At 40.0% G+C, this 15,564-nt stretch overlaps 1 protein-coding gene across 9 annotated transcripts in view; it reads left to right on the plus strand.

Moving 5' to 3' along the window:
- The first annotated feature begins 5,096 nt into the window (after positions 1–5,096).
- Fip1l1 (factor interacting with PAPOLA and CPSF1) overlaps positions 5,097–15,564 on the plus strand; it is a 62,088-nt gene continuing 51,620 nt past the window's right edge. For 5 of the 9 annotated variants that reach the window (XM_031342745.1, XM_031342747.1, XM_031342746.1 and 2 more), the window contains exons 1-5: positions 5,097–5,414; positions 6,486–6,530; positions 6,622–6,661; positions 10,459–10,516; positions 11,950–12,053. In XM_031342745.1, the coding sequence (XP_031198605.1) occupies positions 5,333–5,414; positions 6,486–6,530; positions 6,622–6,661; positions 10,459–10,516; positions 11,950–12,053 (329 nt within the window). In that variant the 5' untranslated portion in view covers positions 5,097–5,332. The remainder of the gene's footprint in view (positions 5,415–6,485; positions 6,531–6,621; positions 6,662–10,458; positions 10,517–11,949; positions 12,054–15,564) is intronic. The other 4 variants (XM_031342749.1, XM_031342750.1, XM_031342752.1 and 1 more) reach the window with 2 other exon arrangements.

Below are 15,564 nucleotides of genomic sequence, written 5' to 3' on the forward strand. Positions count from 1 at the left end.
TTAAACCTAGGCCTCAATCCTGTTTCCCAGTCACTGCTACTGACTTGAATGTATATACCCCTTTAGGTGTGAAGGTAGCTCTAGTGTATATCACAAGTGAGAACCTGTGTAACAAAGACAGGTTATTTTCTTTTTTTGTTACACGTGACTATATTGTTCATAGGTGTGCTGCAAACACAGTAAAATGGTAAATACCCTTCCCCAAAAAAAAAAAAACCACAAAACAATTAGGACATATGTGGTGGTTTGAATGAAAATGGCCCACATGGGCCCATAAGGAGTGGTGCAATTAGGAGGTATTGCCTTGTTGGAGACAGTGTATCACTGGGGGTGGGCTTTGAGGACTCAGATGCTTAATTAAGCCAGGACCTTCTCTCTCTCTCTTTCTCTCTCTTTCTCTCTCTCTCTCTCTCTCTCTCTCTCTCTCTCTCTCTCTCTCTCTCTCTCTCTCTCTCTCTCTCTCTCTCTCTCCCTCTCCCTCTTCAGATCCAGATGAGGAACTTTCATGCCTGCCTGCTTGTTGCCATGCTTCCTACAGGATGACAATGGACTAATCCTATTTTCATCCCAGTCCTAGCTCAATGTTTTCTTTTATAAGAGTTGCCACGGTCATGATGTCTCTTCACAGCACTAGAACACTAAGACAGTACTCTAGTCATTCATTGTGATGCTGAGTGATGGAGAGACTTTGTCCCATGCCAAATCCTGGCATCATCTGTGAGTGAGGAGAAATGAAGAAGCAGGGGAGATGTGTTTAAGGTATGGTTTGAGGAGAATTTTCACTGAACATGAGACCACAGTGCCCTGGTAGTAGTGTATAAGAGCTAAAGAAATGACAATGTTATATCGGGACTCCACAGATTGCCTTCCTATCTCATGAGAACAGTAATATCCATTCCATTAAGGAGAACCTAATTCTTTTCTAAAGGCCATTCTATAAGCACTATCACAGAGGAGATTTAAGGTTTCAGCATAGAAATGGGTGGGGGGAGAATTGTAGCACAAACATTCAGTCTGTAGCATTAATAAGGGGGATGAAAGTATTTTAAAAATCTAAAATATATGCAGTATAAAGCCCAGGTGGTCCATGCTGTACATGTAGCTATTGAAGGGTTTTGTGTGACTTTAATTGTTGTACAGCAGTGGAGAGGGAGAAAAGTGGGCAGCTTTGTTATAGGAAGTGATAGCAGATGTTGGTAGTGGATTTTTAAAGGCCTGAGAAGCATGGCTGAGAGGAACGGGAGAATCAGAGGCTTGGGGGTGTGAGTTGACACAACAGTTTGGATGTGGTTACTAACAGTAAGATGCCTACAACCAGGGAAAGTGTGAGAATGACAGAACACATTTGAAAGGACAATTTATTGGCTCTACTTTGGGGATGAGTTTGGAATATCTACTAGCTATTCAAGAGAGTTACTAGGTAGAGCAGAAAAAAAGCAGGTAAAAAAATCTTTCTCTCATGGTTATGGTTGGAGTAATGGATTTCTGATAAGATGAACTGTTTAAGACCATCACATTTAGCTTATTAAGCTGTAGTATGTATTTCTCTACAGAAATGGTTATTGTGTTGCATTCCTTATAAAATCGTGTCTAGGTCTTCTAGAGGAATGGTTAGAGTTTAGCTTTAGGATTCAGTGATGGCTTCCCATACCGCGATTTATGAGACAGGATCCAATAAGTACAAAGATAAAAAATGATTTGCTCTTATCATTAAAAGGTATAAGTCACTTCACCTGCCAGCAGAGAAATGAATAGGAGATTGTATAATTTTCCAGAAACAACAAGCAATATAAAATCCCATGTCAAAGGATGTTAAGATACAGAAAGTAGGATAGTAGATGAGGGGTTAATTCCTCAGAAGAGTATCTTAAAATTGGAAGGTTCTATGCCATTATTCTGGAACAACAGAGGAGAAAAGGCTGAGCACACAAAAGGACACCAGTGGGTCCATCTAGTCAAATGTTTCCTTTCCCATTTCCCATGCTGGTGTATACAGCATGTGTGTGCATGTATGAGGGTGCACATATGTGTGTGTGTGTGTGTGCGCGTGTGCGTGCACGCGCAACACATATGTACCCATATGCATGGAGGCCTGAGGTCAATGTTGGAAATCATCCTCAAATGCTCTTCCACCTTATTCATTGATTTAGGGTCTCTCTATTAAACCCAGAACTTAATAGTATGACTTGCTAGCAAGCTTTCTCTGGGGAATCCCAGAGGCTAGAATTACAGGTGGGCTAGCATGCTCATCCAGTACTTATGGGGTTCTGAGCATCTGATAGCTGGTCTTCACATTATCATGGTGATTACTTTCACCAGCAAGCCATCTCCCCAGTCCCTACTCATATGTTTTCATGTTTGAAGCCTCCATTTTATCTGTTAACTTCCAACAAGTGGATGTAACATGCATTAATTAAAATATAGATTTACTGATGTGTAAGTTAAAAAACATTGAAACATAAGCAACATGTTGGCATCAAAGAGTGACATACTGACCCAAATAATATACTTATTTAAAATAAATTTATAGCTGGGCGGTAGTGGCACACGCCTTTAATCCTAGCACTTGGGAGGCAGAGACAGGTAGATTTCTGAGTTTGAGGCCAGCCTGGTCTACAGAGTGAGCTCCAGGACAGCCAGGACTATACAGAGAAACCCTGTCTCGTAAAACCAAAAAACAAACAAACAAACAAACATTTATAAACATGGTACTACCACACACTAATTATTGAACATTACACTTTAGCTCTTGGCATCATCATTCTTACTATTATTTATTTATTAGCTGACCTCAAACTCACAGAGATCTAAGTACCTTTGTCTTCTGAGTTCTGAGTTTAAAGGCATGTGCTACCATACCTGGCCTCTTGGCCTCGTTTTAGCAGCAATTTATCCTTTGCCCAATCCTTATAACTAAGCACTCCTTTTCAGTACTTCTCAGGAGTATACTTCATATTAAATTATATCATTATTATTGACATTATTTGAGATGGAGTCTTCCTCTGTTAGTCTGAGCCAACCCCTAGCCTCTGCCTCCAGACGACCTGGAAGGACAGGGTGCACTGCCAGGCCCAGATGAGCATCATCATCACCATCACCACCACTTAGAATAAACAGCAATAAATAATGAAGTGGCAAATGAGTATACTCAGGATAAATGTGATATTGTGCTGAGATGAGTTCATAATAAAAGAAGCAAGGAGACAGTCCACAAAATAGTCAAATTACTTAAAGTTTCCCATGGCAAATGGAGAGATTAATCTTAACCAAGGAAGCATAGCCACCTGAGGCGTTCAGTTTGGGAGGGAAGAAGGAAGGAAGAGGCCTTTGAAGGCTGCTTATTAGTGCTTTATGAGCTTCTCTGCTCATAGAAGTCATTTTTAAAGCTTAGCTCAAGTGCTACCTCCACCACTCAGGCCTTCTGCTGCATTTACCATCATTTGTCAGCTCTTTGTTGATGTCTAAAATCTTTGTCTAAATAATGCTTTGAAAGACCAACTCTTTTCCAGACTGGGAAGAAAAGCAATCCACTCTGCAAAAGACAATCATGAAACCACCCAATTTTACTTTAAATGCATGAAACAGTGAAAACGGAGCTAACCATCAGGGATTACCTGCCCATCGTACTCTCAAGCAAATAGTTAACCGTCTTTCTATTTCTTGTATCAAAGGCCAAAAAGATATGATGCACCATACAACAGATGGAAGTGAAAGATAAACAAGAGGAAGGTAGATTTGGCCTAGTGAAGATTCTGGGGAAAGTGGCTGTGTAGTCAAATAACACTGGTCTATCACACCCAATAGATGCAGCATGAGGCCTAAAACAGAGTCTAGCTATCCTCTACTCTCCTCACCCCAATCCTGCTGACCCCATCTGCAAGCTCAGTTTATCTACATTTGCCTCTCTACTCCAAATGCAGTTGGGTGCCTGGAACTCCTCTGTCTCTGGGCCTTTGCATGTTCCTAATCTACTTGTCAAGTGGCCCCCATTCCCCCATCCAGAAACCCACACGGCTTAGGCTTACAGCCTCTCTCTCCATGCAAGGATTTATTTATTTATTTATTTATTACCACTTGATATAAGATTACACCTCCCTTTTAATCACTTGGCTTGTGGGTCTTCGTACAGCTACTATTATTTTTAAATCCTTATCAACATTATCAATATAAGATGTGTCTATATTCTATTCCATTAAAGACTTCATGAAAGAAAGGATTTTTTTTTTTCACTGCCCAATCTTTATAGTTTTGAAGAGTTCCTAATACTGGGGTAGACTTTGATACATATTTGTTAAATTCAGGGAAGATTTTTACAGAGGAGATTGTACTCAGAAGTTGAAACAATGAAAGAATTTCCTACAGGGGAACAGGGCATAGCAAACAAGAGTGAGTTCAAACTAAGAATTAAAACCCGAATAGTCTATTCAGGTAATGTGGAATCAAGTGGTACAAATAAAGTCTAAAGCTTGACCCTCCCCCATCAACCACTAATTAAGAAAATGCCCTGCAGGTTTGTCTACAGCCTGATCTTAGGGAGGCATTGTCTCAACTGAGGTTCCCTCCGCTCACATGACCAGGTTGTGTTACATTAAAATAAATAAAACTTTCCGGCCACAGAGTCTCCCTCCAAGGCTATCCTGGAACTCGCGATGTAGACCAGGGTGACCTTTTTCTGCCTACCAAATGCTGGGATTAAAGGCGTACTCCACTATGCCCGATACTAATAATTTTTTGAACAGAGAGTGCATCCTTTATATATTAAATTTTTCTTTAGTTGGTTGTTAAAATTTCGGCGAATTGACAAATATGATTCTGGTTTAAGCAAACACGTGCGGGATGATGGCCTTCAGGATTTTAAATTAAAAACAAATTGTGGAGGAAGAAAAGCAACAAGGACAGAAAAGAACAATGGTGTAGCAAAGGGAACTGGGGATTGGAAGGAAGGTTGGGGGAAGGGAACTTCAAAGAACACTAGAAGCGAGAGAGATAGCCTCCCTGAGAAGCAAAGCTGGAATGCTTGGGCTGGTGGGAGGGGGAGGAGCCAATCGCGCGGCGCTTGCGCAATGAGAGGCCCAGGTGCCTGACGCCACGGAAGCGTAACCACCTAGAGACGCCTCGCCGCTCCGGTGCTGCTGCGCATGCGCAGGCCGTCCAGCCGATGAATGTTCCCGGTCGCCGCCTCCGCCGAGGTCGGCCCTGGATCTGAGTCTCGCGCTCTCTCCGTTCGCTTACCGGCGGGTTCCCTCCCCTTCTCGCGCCCTGGGACGGCGAGGCCGGGGAAGGGGTTGAAAGGGCTGTTGATCGCCGCCTTTAACTTGTGCGTGGGGCGGCCATGTCGGCCGGCGAGGTGGAGCGCCTGGTGGAGCTGAGCGGCGGGACCGGAGGGGATGAGGAGGAAGAGTGGCTGTATGGCGGTACGGAACTTCCTGTCTGTCTCCCGGGTTCTCTCTGGCCTTCCTCCCGGCGTTTCAGGCCCGGGCGCCCGAGGCCTCTCGTACTGGCCCTGTCCGGCCTGCGTTCGGTCGAGTGCGGCCTGCTCCCGGCCCTCGCCCGGACCCGCAGGCGCTTATCGCGTGGTGGACGCGGGCCAAGGAGGCCGGGCAGCCCTGCTTCGCTCTCCTCCACTCCGTGCGAGCCTCCTCGCTTCTGCGCTCTCTATTCATGCTCTTTCTATCGATTCTGAGCTGCTTCAGTGTGTCTCTTGCTCAATGGCTATTGGGTGCCCCTTCTCGTCCCTTTCTTTCAGAAACAGTCATTCTGTAATAACAGCTAAATAAAGTCAATGCTATTAAACTAACGTCTTGTTTCTTGATGGTCAGTTTGTATGGAATGCACCTGCAAGGGTACCTCCTTGTCTGAAAGTCGTGCTTTAAAAATATTAATTAAGAGAAACAGATGGAATACACTATGGTCCATAAAGAAAACCCTGAATTGTCTCCTGTATTAAGGTGAAGTTTTTTTTTTTTTTTTTGTTTTTTTTTTAAAGAGAGTGCTGTATAGTCCACGTCATAGTTGTATTTCGTGACTCTTCTCATAGGCTTGTATTCGGTGTTTTGTATTTGTGTCCCCAAATATAATGCATCATGTACTTTGTTTTTGTAGGGGACATGTTTGATGTCTGGTTTTTAACTTTTTAAGTCGTAATTCCCCCTTGGCTGTTATGCCAGATTTGAAAGTATTTTGTTCTTTCCTGGAACATACATTCTTGACATAAATTGTCGTAGATTATATAAACGTGAACGTTGGAGTCTAAGCAGCCTTTTAGTGATGTGACTCCGATAAACTTGTAAAATTGATTCTTTAATGGAAAGAATGTATCAGTACTACCCTTAAAATGTGAAATGTGTGGGGGTTCTCTTACCATGATGTGTAAATCCTCATTGCCTCTTAAATTAAGCTTATATTAATAGCAGTAAAGTCTTGTATTTTTTCCGTAAGAGATGTGTCTTGATTTTAAAGTGATCTAACTTTGGCTATGCTTGTAGGCCCGTGGGACGTGCATGTGCACAGTGATTTGGCAAAGGATCTAGGTTAGTGCTTGTGATCTTCCCTTAAGATTTTTATACTACTTGTTGCTTAAGCTTGGTTTCTTTATTTACTTTATTTTATTTTATTTGGTAGATGAGAATGAAGTTGAAAGGCCAGAAGAAGAAAATGCCAGGTTGGTGAACTCTCCTGTTGATGTCTTACACAGATTGTGATTCTAGCAAGTTGTTTCATTATAATCCTTGGTGTAATTGCATTTTGACCAAAGTTGAGGGACTTTTTCTGTTTCTGGACCAATCCTGTCATGCTTTCTAGTAACTTATAGGACAATTTTTGGAGTTAGGTTTTTGCCAACTTTTCGTCGTTTAGTAACTTTTACCCTTAACTGAGCTTAGAGGTATATACAATGTAGTTGGGTTTTCATTTTGTTTGTTTTTTCAAGACAAAGTTCTATGTGTAGTGTGTGTAGCCCTGGCTGTCCTGGAACTCACTCTGTAGACCAAGCTGCCCTTGATCTCAGAGATCCACCTGCCTCTGCTTCCAAAGTGCTGGGATTTAAGGCAAGAGCAACTAACTATATCTGGCTGAATGTAGTTGTTAAATTACTAAGAAAAACTAATTTACAGTAATAATTAAAATAACTGAAAATTGTTGCTTTCATAATTTATTAGTGTTTTTATAGTGTCATTGCTTTTGGTATAATTTCTTGTTTTTTCTTTCCTTGAAAACAGGCTCTTACTGACAGGCCTGGAATTCCCTTTGTAGACTAGGCTGGCCTTGAACTCAAAGAGATCTGTCTGACTGTCTCCTAGAGTGCTGAGATTAAAGGCATGTGCCACCATGCCTGGCTTGGCTGTAATTTACTGCTTTATATCTTAAATTCATAATGTTGGAACTAGTTTTTGGAAGGAAACTATGCTTACTACTATCCCATGAACAGAATAGATGATTATTTTTTTAAAGTTGATTTTCTTTGTTATTATACAAAACTTACTATTTTACAGAGTGTCCAGGGAACCAAACATTTACTCAAAATTTCACTACAACTAATGCATATAAGTACATGTCTAAATTGGCTTTAGTTTGATCAGGTGACTGTCTGAAATAACGAGGGGAGGAGTGGTCTTAAACAGAGCAATTAAGGGCTGGAGAAATGGCTCAGTTGGGGACATGCATGCAGCATAAGCATGTGGACATGAATGAATACATTCTAGGAGAGACTTAGTTAGTACTCACTATCTACTCTATATTGTTGAGCTCCGGGTTCAGTGAGAGGCTGTCTCAGAAAAGGAAGCTGAAGAGGGGTTGGGAAGATACCTGATGTCTTTGGCTTCCACATGTCTCACACACACACACAAAGCATTTAAAGAATATTTAGATTTTCAAAGTGGAGGGATTAATGCTTCATACCTAGCTTGATAGCTATAATCCAAAAAGCAAACAGCTATAATGAAGATACAGGGAAACTGGGCTGTTTGTACACTGCTGCTGCGATTATAAAGTGGTGTCTCCTTGGGAGCTTCCTCAAATGGTTAGACAGAGTTACAATGAATTAAGAAGTACTACTCACTTCAAATTAGAGAAGTAAAAACATACATGAACACAAGAGTTTGAACATTACTATTCTTAGCTAGTCTGTAAAATGGAAATGATCTACCAGTCCACCAGAACAAATTAATAGGTTCGATGCAGTGTACCTTTATGGAAGTATTTCCTGGTGGAAGGAAGGAAATTGAGTACTGACTTGCTACAGTATGAGAGAACATGTTGAGCATATGACATGTGTGATTAAATATATAAAATTTCCAGAATTAGCAAGTTCACAGAGAAGGAAAGACCAGTATTGTGGGATAGGAGAAAATGGGGTGCCCCATGGTACAGACTAATTTCTTTGGGGAGGCTATGTACACAATCTAGGATTTCATAACATGATTATTACACTGTGAACAAAGTCTATCCTGTTAAGTATAGTCTTTAAATGGGTGGATGTGAATTATGTCTTAATGGAGCTTCTAAAGTGAACACTGGTGGTGAAAATCCATTACAAGTAACTTCTTCTGTATCAGAAGAAAAAGAGATAAAACCCAAAACACAGGATACATGGAAGAAGGGAGTGAAAGTAGAACCAGCTCCAAAGAGCTGACATCTTTATGAGCTAACTCTTGTCTCTGAATTTCATTTTTTAACTATAATTCTAAGGTCACTTTGTGGTTTCATTGTTGTTTGTTTTGTTTAAATTTTATATGTGTTGGTGTTTTGTATGTATGTCCATGTACAACGTCCATGCCTGTGGAGGATAGGAGAAGGCATTGGCTCCCCTGGACTGTGGTTTGTGAGCTGCCATGTGGGGGCTGGTACTTAAACCAGGGTCCTGGAAGGTCAGTGGATCTCTGAAGCACTGAGCCAGCTCTCCCTCCCTACAGTTCCCTTTCTCATTGCTATTTCTTGAGTTCTCTGGGACACAGAATGGTAGTTGGTTGGAGTTAACCCATTCCTGCCTTCTCTGAGTACTACTGCCTTTGTTTGTTCTTGATTTCATTTGAAGTTCTCTGTGTGTCTCATCCCATAGGAGGGCATTGCTGTTTACATTTTTACTTTTTTAGAAAAAGCTTATAATTTTATTGTTCTTGTATCTTAATAGTGATGAGGAACTAAAAGTTCTAACGCATTATGTCTAGTAGAAGAAGGAGTTGAGACAAAATTAGGATACAGCTTGGTACATGCCATTGCATTACTCTGTCTAGGACCCTGCTGTGGGAATTGCCCATCTTATCCTAATTTATCAAAATTAGGTTTCAGGCTCCTTATTACTGCAAACTAGAAGATAGACTTCCATGAAGATATATATATCTCATATATATATATATATGTATATATCTCATATATATATATGTGTATACATACGTGTATATATATATACATATATATATATATTTTTTTTAATCTTTCTTTCTCCCACCCCCCCCACCCCGAGGCAGGGTTTCTCTGTGTAGCCCCTGGCTGTCCTGGAACTCACTCTGTAGACCACGCTGGCCTCAAACTCAGAAATCCGCCTGCCTCTGCCTCCCAAGTGCTGGGATTAAAGGCATGTGCGATCACTGCCCGGCTATATTTTAAATCTTGAAATTGTGTTTTTCGATAGAATTAAGAACCTGTCTGATTTAGTGGAACAACAAAGTGGGCAGAGGCATGTGCTAAGCACTAAATTGAACACTAAAAGAGTTAATATGATCATATTGTAAAATTTCATGGGCATCAGGGAGAAGTGAAGCCATGTTATGTAACCCTTGACTATATAACAGTAGTTCCTGGCACACAGCAGATACTCATTAAAGATTCAGAGGTAAAAGTGGTATGCTATAAATTATATTTTAAAAACATGAAAAACTTGAATTATGTCCTTTATCAGATTGTATGTCATTAAATTGTTGGGCAAACCAGATAGTGGTGGCACACACCTTTAACCACTCGGGAGGCAGAAGCAAGTGGATCTCTATGGGTTCAAGGCCAGCCCGGACTATAAAGTGAGTTCCAGGACAGCCAGGGCTGTTATACAGAGAAACCCTGTTTCAAAAAAACAGGAAAAAAAACCTATCGGGCAGAGAGTGGTAGTTGAGGCTTTTAATCCAGCATTTAGGAGGCAGAAGCGGTTGGATCTCAGAGTTTGAGGTCAGCTTGGTCTACATTGAAGAGTTGACAAACATCAGGGCTATGTGGGCTGACTTTAAAAACCCAAGGAAGCCCAACCCTTGCTTCCATCTGAGTACTTGTTTTATGCACATAACAGGAAAACTGGCAGACTTCCTAGTCTTGTTCTCATCACCCTATAGAGATAATAACTTTAGGAACTCTTAGCAGCGATAGCTTGGAATCGTAGTATAATCTTTGTACTTGAAATGGTAGTGTAGTCTGTGTACAGCAACAGCAACAGCAGCAGCAGCTAACGTGTCTGCTCACTGACTTTCTTTACAGTGCTAATCCTCCATCTGGAATTGAAGAGGAAGCTGCTGAAAATGGCGTGGCAAAACCGGTAACATATATATCAAGCTTTGAAATCTCGTTCCTCTGGTGTTTAAAATCGTTAAGAACTTCACACTTTATTTGCTGATAAAGCCAGCATTTAATGTAACCTTCAGCAGCCTGTATGACTTGACCCCTTATGTCAACTGATGCATTTGATATCATGAAAAGAACATGTAGAACTTAGTGAGAAGAAAAAATAATGGAAGAAACTTGAGGGGACATACAGCATACATACAAGCTTGCTGTTTAGTGTTTCAAAGAACTAAATAGTTGTTGATCAACTGACTATGATAAGTGAGCTCGGTTTCCAAAGCCAACGCTGAGTCCACAACCTAAAGCTGGCTGTTACACACTAAGTCCACAACCTAAAGCTGGCTGTTACACACTGAGTCCACAACCTAAAGCTGGCTGTTACACACTGAGTCCACAACCTAAAGCTGGCTGTTACACACTGAGTCCACAACTAAGGCTGGCTGTTACACACTGAGTCCACAACTTAAGGCTGGCTGTTACACACTGAGTCCACAACCTAAAGCTGGCTGTTACACAGTGAGTCCACAACCTAAGGCTGGCTGTTACAGTTTCTTAGGATGTGCTCTGATTGTGGTACTTACTGCCTGGCTCTGGAACAATTAAAATGGTACGTGTGTCTTCTGATGTTTGACCTGATAATTTTAGTCCTGAGCAGAGAAGGAAGCTTCCTTTTTTTTTTTTTTCCATACTTAAACTTATAATCAAAAAAGCATTTTGCCTAGGTGATATGACTATCTACCACTATGTAATTTAAAATAGTAGCCTTTTAGATCTATACTAAAACCATTGTAAGCAGATCCATTTTTGTTTGAAAAGATACATGATGCTTCTTTGGTCATTTACATATAGAGTTTCTTCATATTATAAATTGATAACCTTGCAAAATGAATCTGAAGCATTGTAGTATCTATAAGATAAAATTATTTATTTATTTTGTTTGTTTGTTTTTCTTTTCGAGACAGGGTTTCTCTGTATAGCCCTGGCTGTCCTGGAACTCACTCTGTAGACCAGGCTGGCCTCAAACTCAGAAATCCGCCTGCCTCTGCCTCCCAAGTGTTGGGATTAAAGGTGTGCACCACCACCGGCCGAAGATAAAATTATTTAAAAAGAAGTACTTGAGAAATTCTTATGAATAAAACATTTGTAAGATTTAATGTCAGTATTAAAAATTACCAAATAGTTAACAGAGTTGAAAACATGAAGCACGTTTCTGGAAAATGGCAATAAAAGTTCTATTTCATAAGCTTATAAAGTATTGTAGACCATCAAAGTTGGGATAACAGCTTTATAAGCTTATAATTTGTATTCTAAAACAATTTCCAAACCCCAGAATAATTTTTTATTTATCACTGTTGAATGCTGAATTGGATTATTTATTGCATTTTGTAATTGTTTCTATCGGTGTAGAAAGTGACAGAGACTGAAGACGACAGTGATAGTGACAGTGACGATGATGAAGATGACGTTCATGTCACTATTGGAGACATCAAAACGGGAGCACCACAGTATGGGTAAGTGGTTTGACCCGCCTTGGCAGGGTGCATGTGTGCCATGCCTTGCAGTGTAGTTAGAGAACTCCTTGTAAGAGTCACATTCTGTTTCCAGTCTGTTGTTGGGCTTTGCGGTAAGTGCCTTTCATCTGTGGCATCTTGGTGGCCCTGAGTTATACTTGCATGAATGCATATTATAAAGACACTGAAAGACCCGGGTAGGGAGACCCCCCACTCAAATCTCAGGAGGACGTGCACCCAAGGAATCACGAGAGACCATCTTGATGAAATCACAAGAGGCAGTTTAATTTCGGAGCTCCGGGCCGACACCACACCTATCTCACGCAGGAGATAGTGGAATCGACCATGAGGCTCAGGGGTTAGGGGTTTATATAGGAAAAAGGTCTGGGGGAACAAAGAAATCAGTGGGACTATACATGATTGGCTAGTTCAAATATTAACTATATTACGTGTAGAACAGAGTGGAAAATTCCTAAGGTTGGTGTTAATCTGAGTCAACAGAGCATCTGACCTTAAACCATATCTAAGAGGACCAGATGGCCCACTACTTAGTGTCTGCCCAGACATGTCCTTGCATGCTTTCTCTTCTATATCTTTTTGGCCTGTTAGTTCCCAGAATGTCTTAACAGCTTGCTTATTTTTACCCAGGCTTATTTGGACATATTCGACCTTGGTCCACTGTGTTTTTCTTCAAACCTGAAATTTTCTTATTAGCCAGCACAAGTCTCAAATTTAACTCTTTCGGACACCATGCTTTGATAGTCAGTGGGTGGTTCTTTCATTTTACATTCTTTGTCTGTCTTACCACAATATGAGAGAACATACTACAGTTTCTACAGGTGATTGATTATTCTCTGCCTGCAGTTAATTGTGAAGGTCCATGAAAGCAACCGTGTCTGATTGCTGCATTTAAAACATCCTTGCTAGAGCATGGCTGGTATTAGTTCTTTGATTAGAAATGGAACACGGAAAGTGTAATTTGCATTTGAGATTCTTTTATTTTATTATACAAACCTTAATTTAGGTCTTTAATTTTTATTTCTAATTCAGGTTAACATATGTCTTGGCTGCCATCATTTTATTTGTGTGTTGTTTTTTGAGTTAATAATCTATTGGGCCTTCTAGGTCAGTGTGATGGTAACAAAACTTATGTGCCAATTCACTGAACACAGGAATATTAAAGGATTGGAAGGAAACGCATTAAAATAGGGATTGTGGTTTTGTTATGGTAAAATTAAGAGGTTTTTTGGGTTTTCAAATTAGCTGCATATAAGATGACTACTAAAACTTTATCTTTGAGAGGCTTGTTTGTTTTGATAATCATTAATCATTTTGATTGGGATGAAGTGGAATTTCAGTGTTGTTCCTGATGGCTGAGAATGTTGAACTTTTAAAACTGTTTTTTGGTAATATGAAAACTGTAGGTTCATTGTTGATTAGTCTGCTTATGGAGTAGGTGGTATGGGTTTTTGATACTTGCTTTGCTTTTAGGATTCTCCTTCTCCTCCTCCTCTTCTTTCCTTTCTCCTTCCTTCTCTTTCTCCTTTCTTCTTGTTCTCAGACAGGGTTTCCCTGTGTATCAGCTCTAACTGTCCTGAGATTTAGGCTAGCCTTGAACTCACAAGGATCTGCCTGCCTTTGCCTCCTGCTGGGATTAAAGGTATGTACCACCATGCCCCGTCCTTAAATTCTTTATCTCTTCTGTATATTACTCCTCTGACATTGTCATGTGTTTTTTGTTTTCACTCAGTTGTTTGCTTTGCTATTGGAAAGAGTGAATTTCATGTAATTCCAGTTTTCCATTCTTGTTTTTACTGACTAAACTATTGGACTCATTTTTAGATAGAACTTGCTAAACGCCTCTCAGAATGTTTCCCATAGCAGAGCAGTTTTGATCTTTTTGTATATAGACTTTTGTTCTGAGTGAGATGTAAGGATTTAGGTTCATTCTTTGGTTGGTTGACATTTGTTGTAGTGTGATGTCTCCATTGAAGCTTGGGTGAGGTTATTTTGTGTGGATCCTGCTCCGTTGATTCATGTCTGGTTTTGTGCTGGCTCCATGTTTGTTCTTGGCTCTGTAGTAGTATGTTTTACAGTTGGGTATAGTGACACTTCTGGCATTGTTCTTAGTTGAGATAGCTTTGGCTACCGAGATCCTTCATGCTTTCATAGAAATTTTAGGGTTATTCTTTTTATGAGGAATATCACTTTTATTTTGATGGGATTATATCTAATCAAATCTATAGATTGTTTTTGATAATATTGCCATATTTGCAATAACATTTTTATTGAAGAACTCTTTTTCTTAGGTTTTCTGTTTAATTTTTCTTTTGTTACTTGAGTGGGGTTTGATTTCCTGATTTCTTTCTCACTACATTCCTTATTACTATATAGGTATGATACTGATATTTTTAAAAATTAATATTAATAAATTTTGTTCTTTGACAACTTCATGTATTCCTATACAGTACATTCTGGCTACTAAGATTCCTGGTGGAGTCCTTAGGGTCTTCTACAAATAGAATCATTATTTGCTAATAGAGATAATTTGACTTCCTCCTGCTTTCCATTTTCTTTCCCATTTCTAAAACTAAAACTTTAAGCCCTATATTGAGTACAAGAGGAAAGTGTGGACACGCTTGTTTCATGACAGATTTTAGTGGGACCATCATGCATATGGTATTGGCTGTGTCTGAATGCCATTGCGCTTTACCAGTCTAACATAGTTCTCTTGAATTTATAATTTCTTTAGGATTTTTATTGAAGGGATGTTGGACTGTATCAAAGCCCAAAATTTAAATAACCTTATTTGGCAGTGGTGGATATTGAACTCAGAGCTTTCCATTGCTCATGTTGGGCAAATAAATGTTCCTTCACTGCAGCCCTCAAAGAAAGTCTTTGAGCAGAAGAAAGCCAGGATCATAGCTATAGTTAGTGGAAATTTTAAGGGAGAAATTAGATAACATGTTTCATGATGTGAAACAAATCTTTGAAGTGGTTCTTCTGTTCACTATAAATCATTCTTACCTGGTCCTGTGTTTCTCCTCCCTGCCTCTCAAACATTGTCAAAGGCTATTTCTGTTAATACTAATACTTGGTTTTGATTTTTCTACTCATTAAAAAAGGGTACTCTTTTTTTGTTGGTTTTTGTTTTGGTTTTTGTTTTTTTGAGATAGGGTTTCTATGTAGTCCTGGCTGTTCACTCATCATGTAGACCAAGCAGATCTCCCAACTCACAGAGATCCACTTGCCTTTGTCTCCTGAGGACTGGGATTAAAGGTGTGTGCCACTATGCCCAGCCATAAACTCATGTAAAAAAAAAAAAAATTATACAAAGTCCATAGTGGTCTGAGTAACCTGCCCAGAGTTGCACAATTAATTGCATTTGAACATCAGTTGGTTTAACTTCAGTTATTTGTCACATGCATATTATTATATTTAAAATGTGACTTGGCTTTCTCTCTCTCTTTCTCTCCCTGCCTGCCTGCCTCCCTCCCTCCCTCCTTCCCTC

Source organism: Mastomys coucha, unplaced genomic scaffold, assembly GCF_008632895.1.
Source record: "Mastomys coucha isolate ucsf_1 unplaced genomic scaffold, UCSF_Mcou_1 pScaffold22, whole genome shotgun sequence".
NCBI classification, from domain to species: domain Eukaryota; kingdom Metazoa; phylum Chordata; class Mammalia; order Rodentia; family Muridae; genus Mastomys; species Mastomys coucha.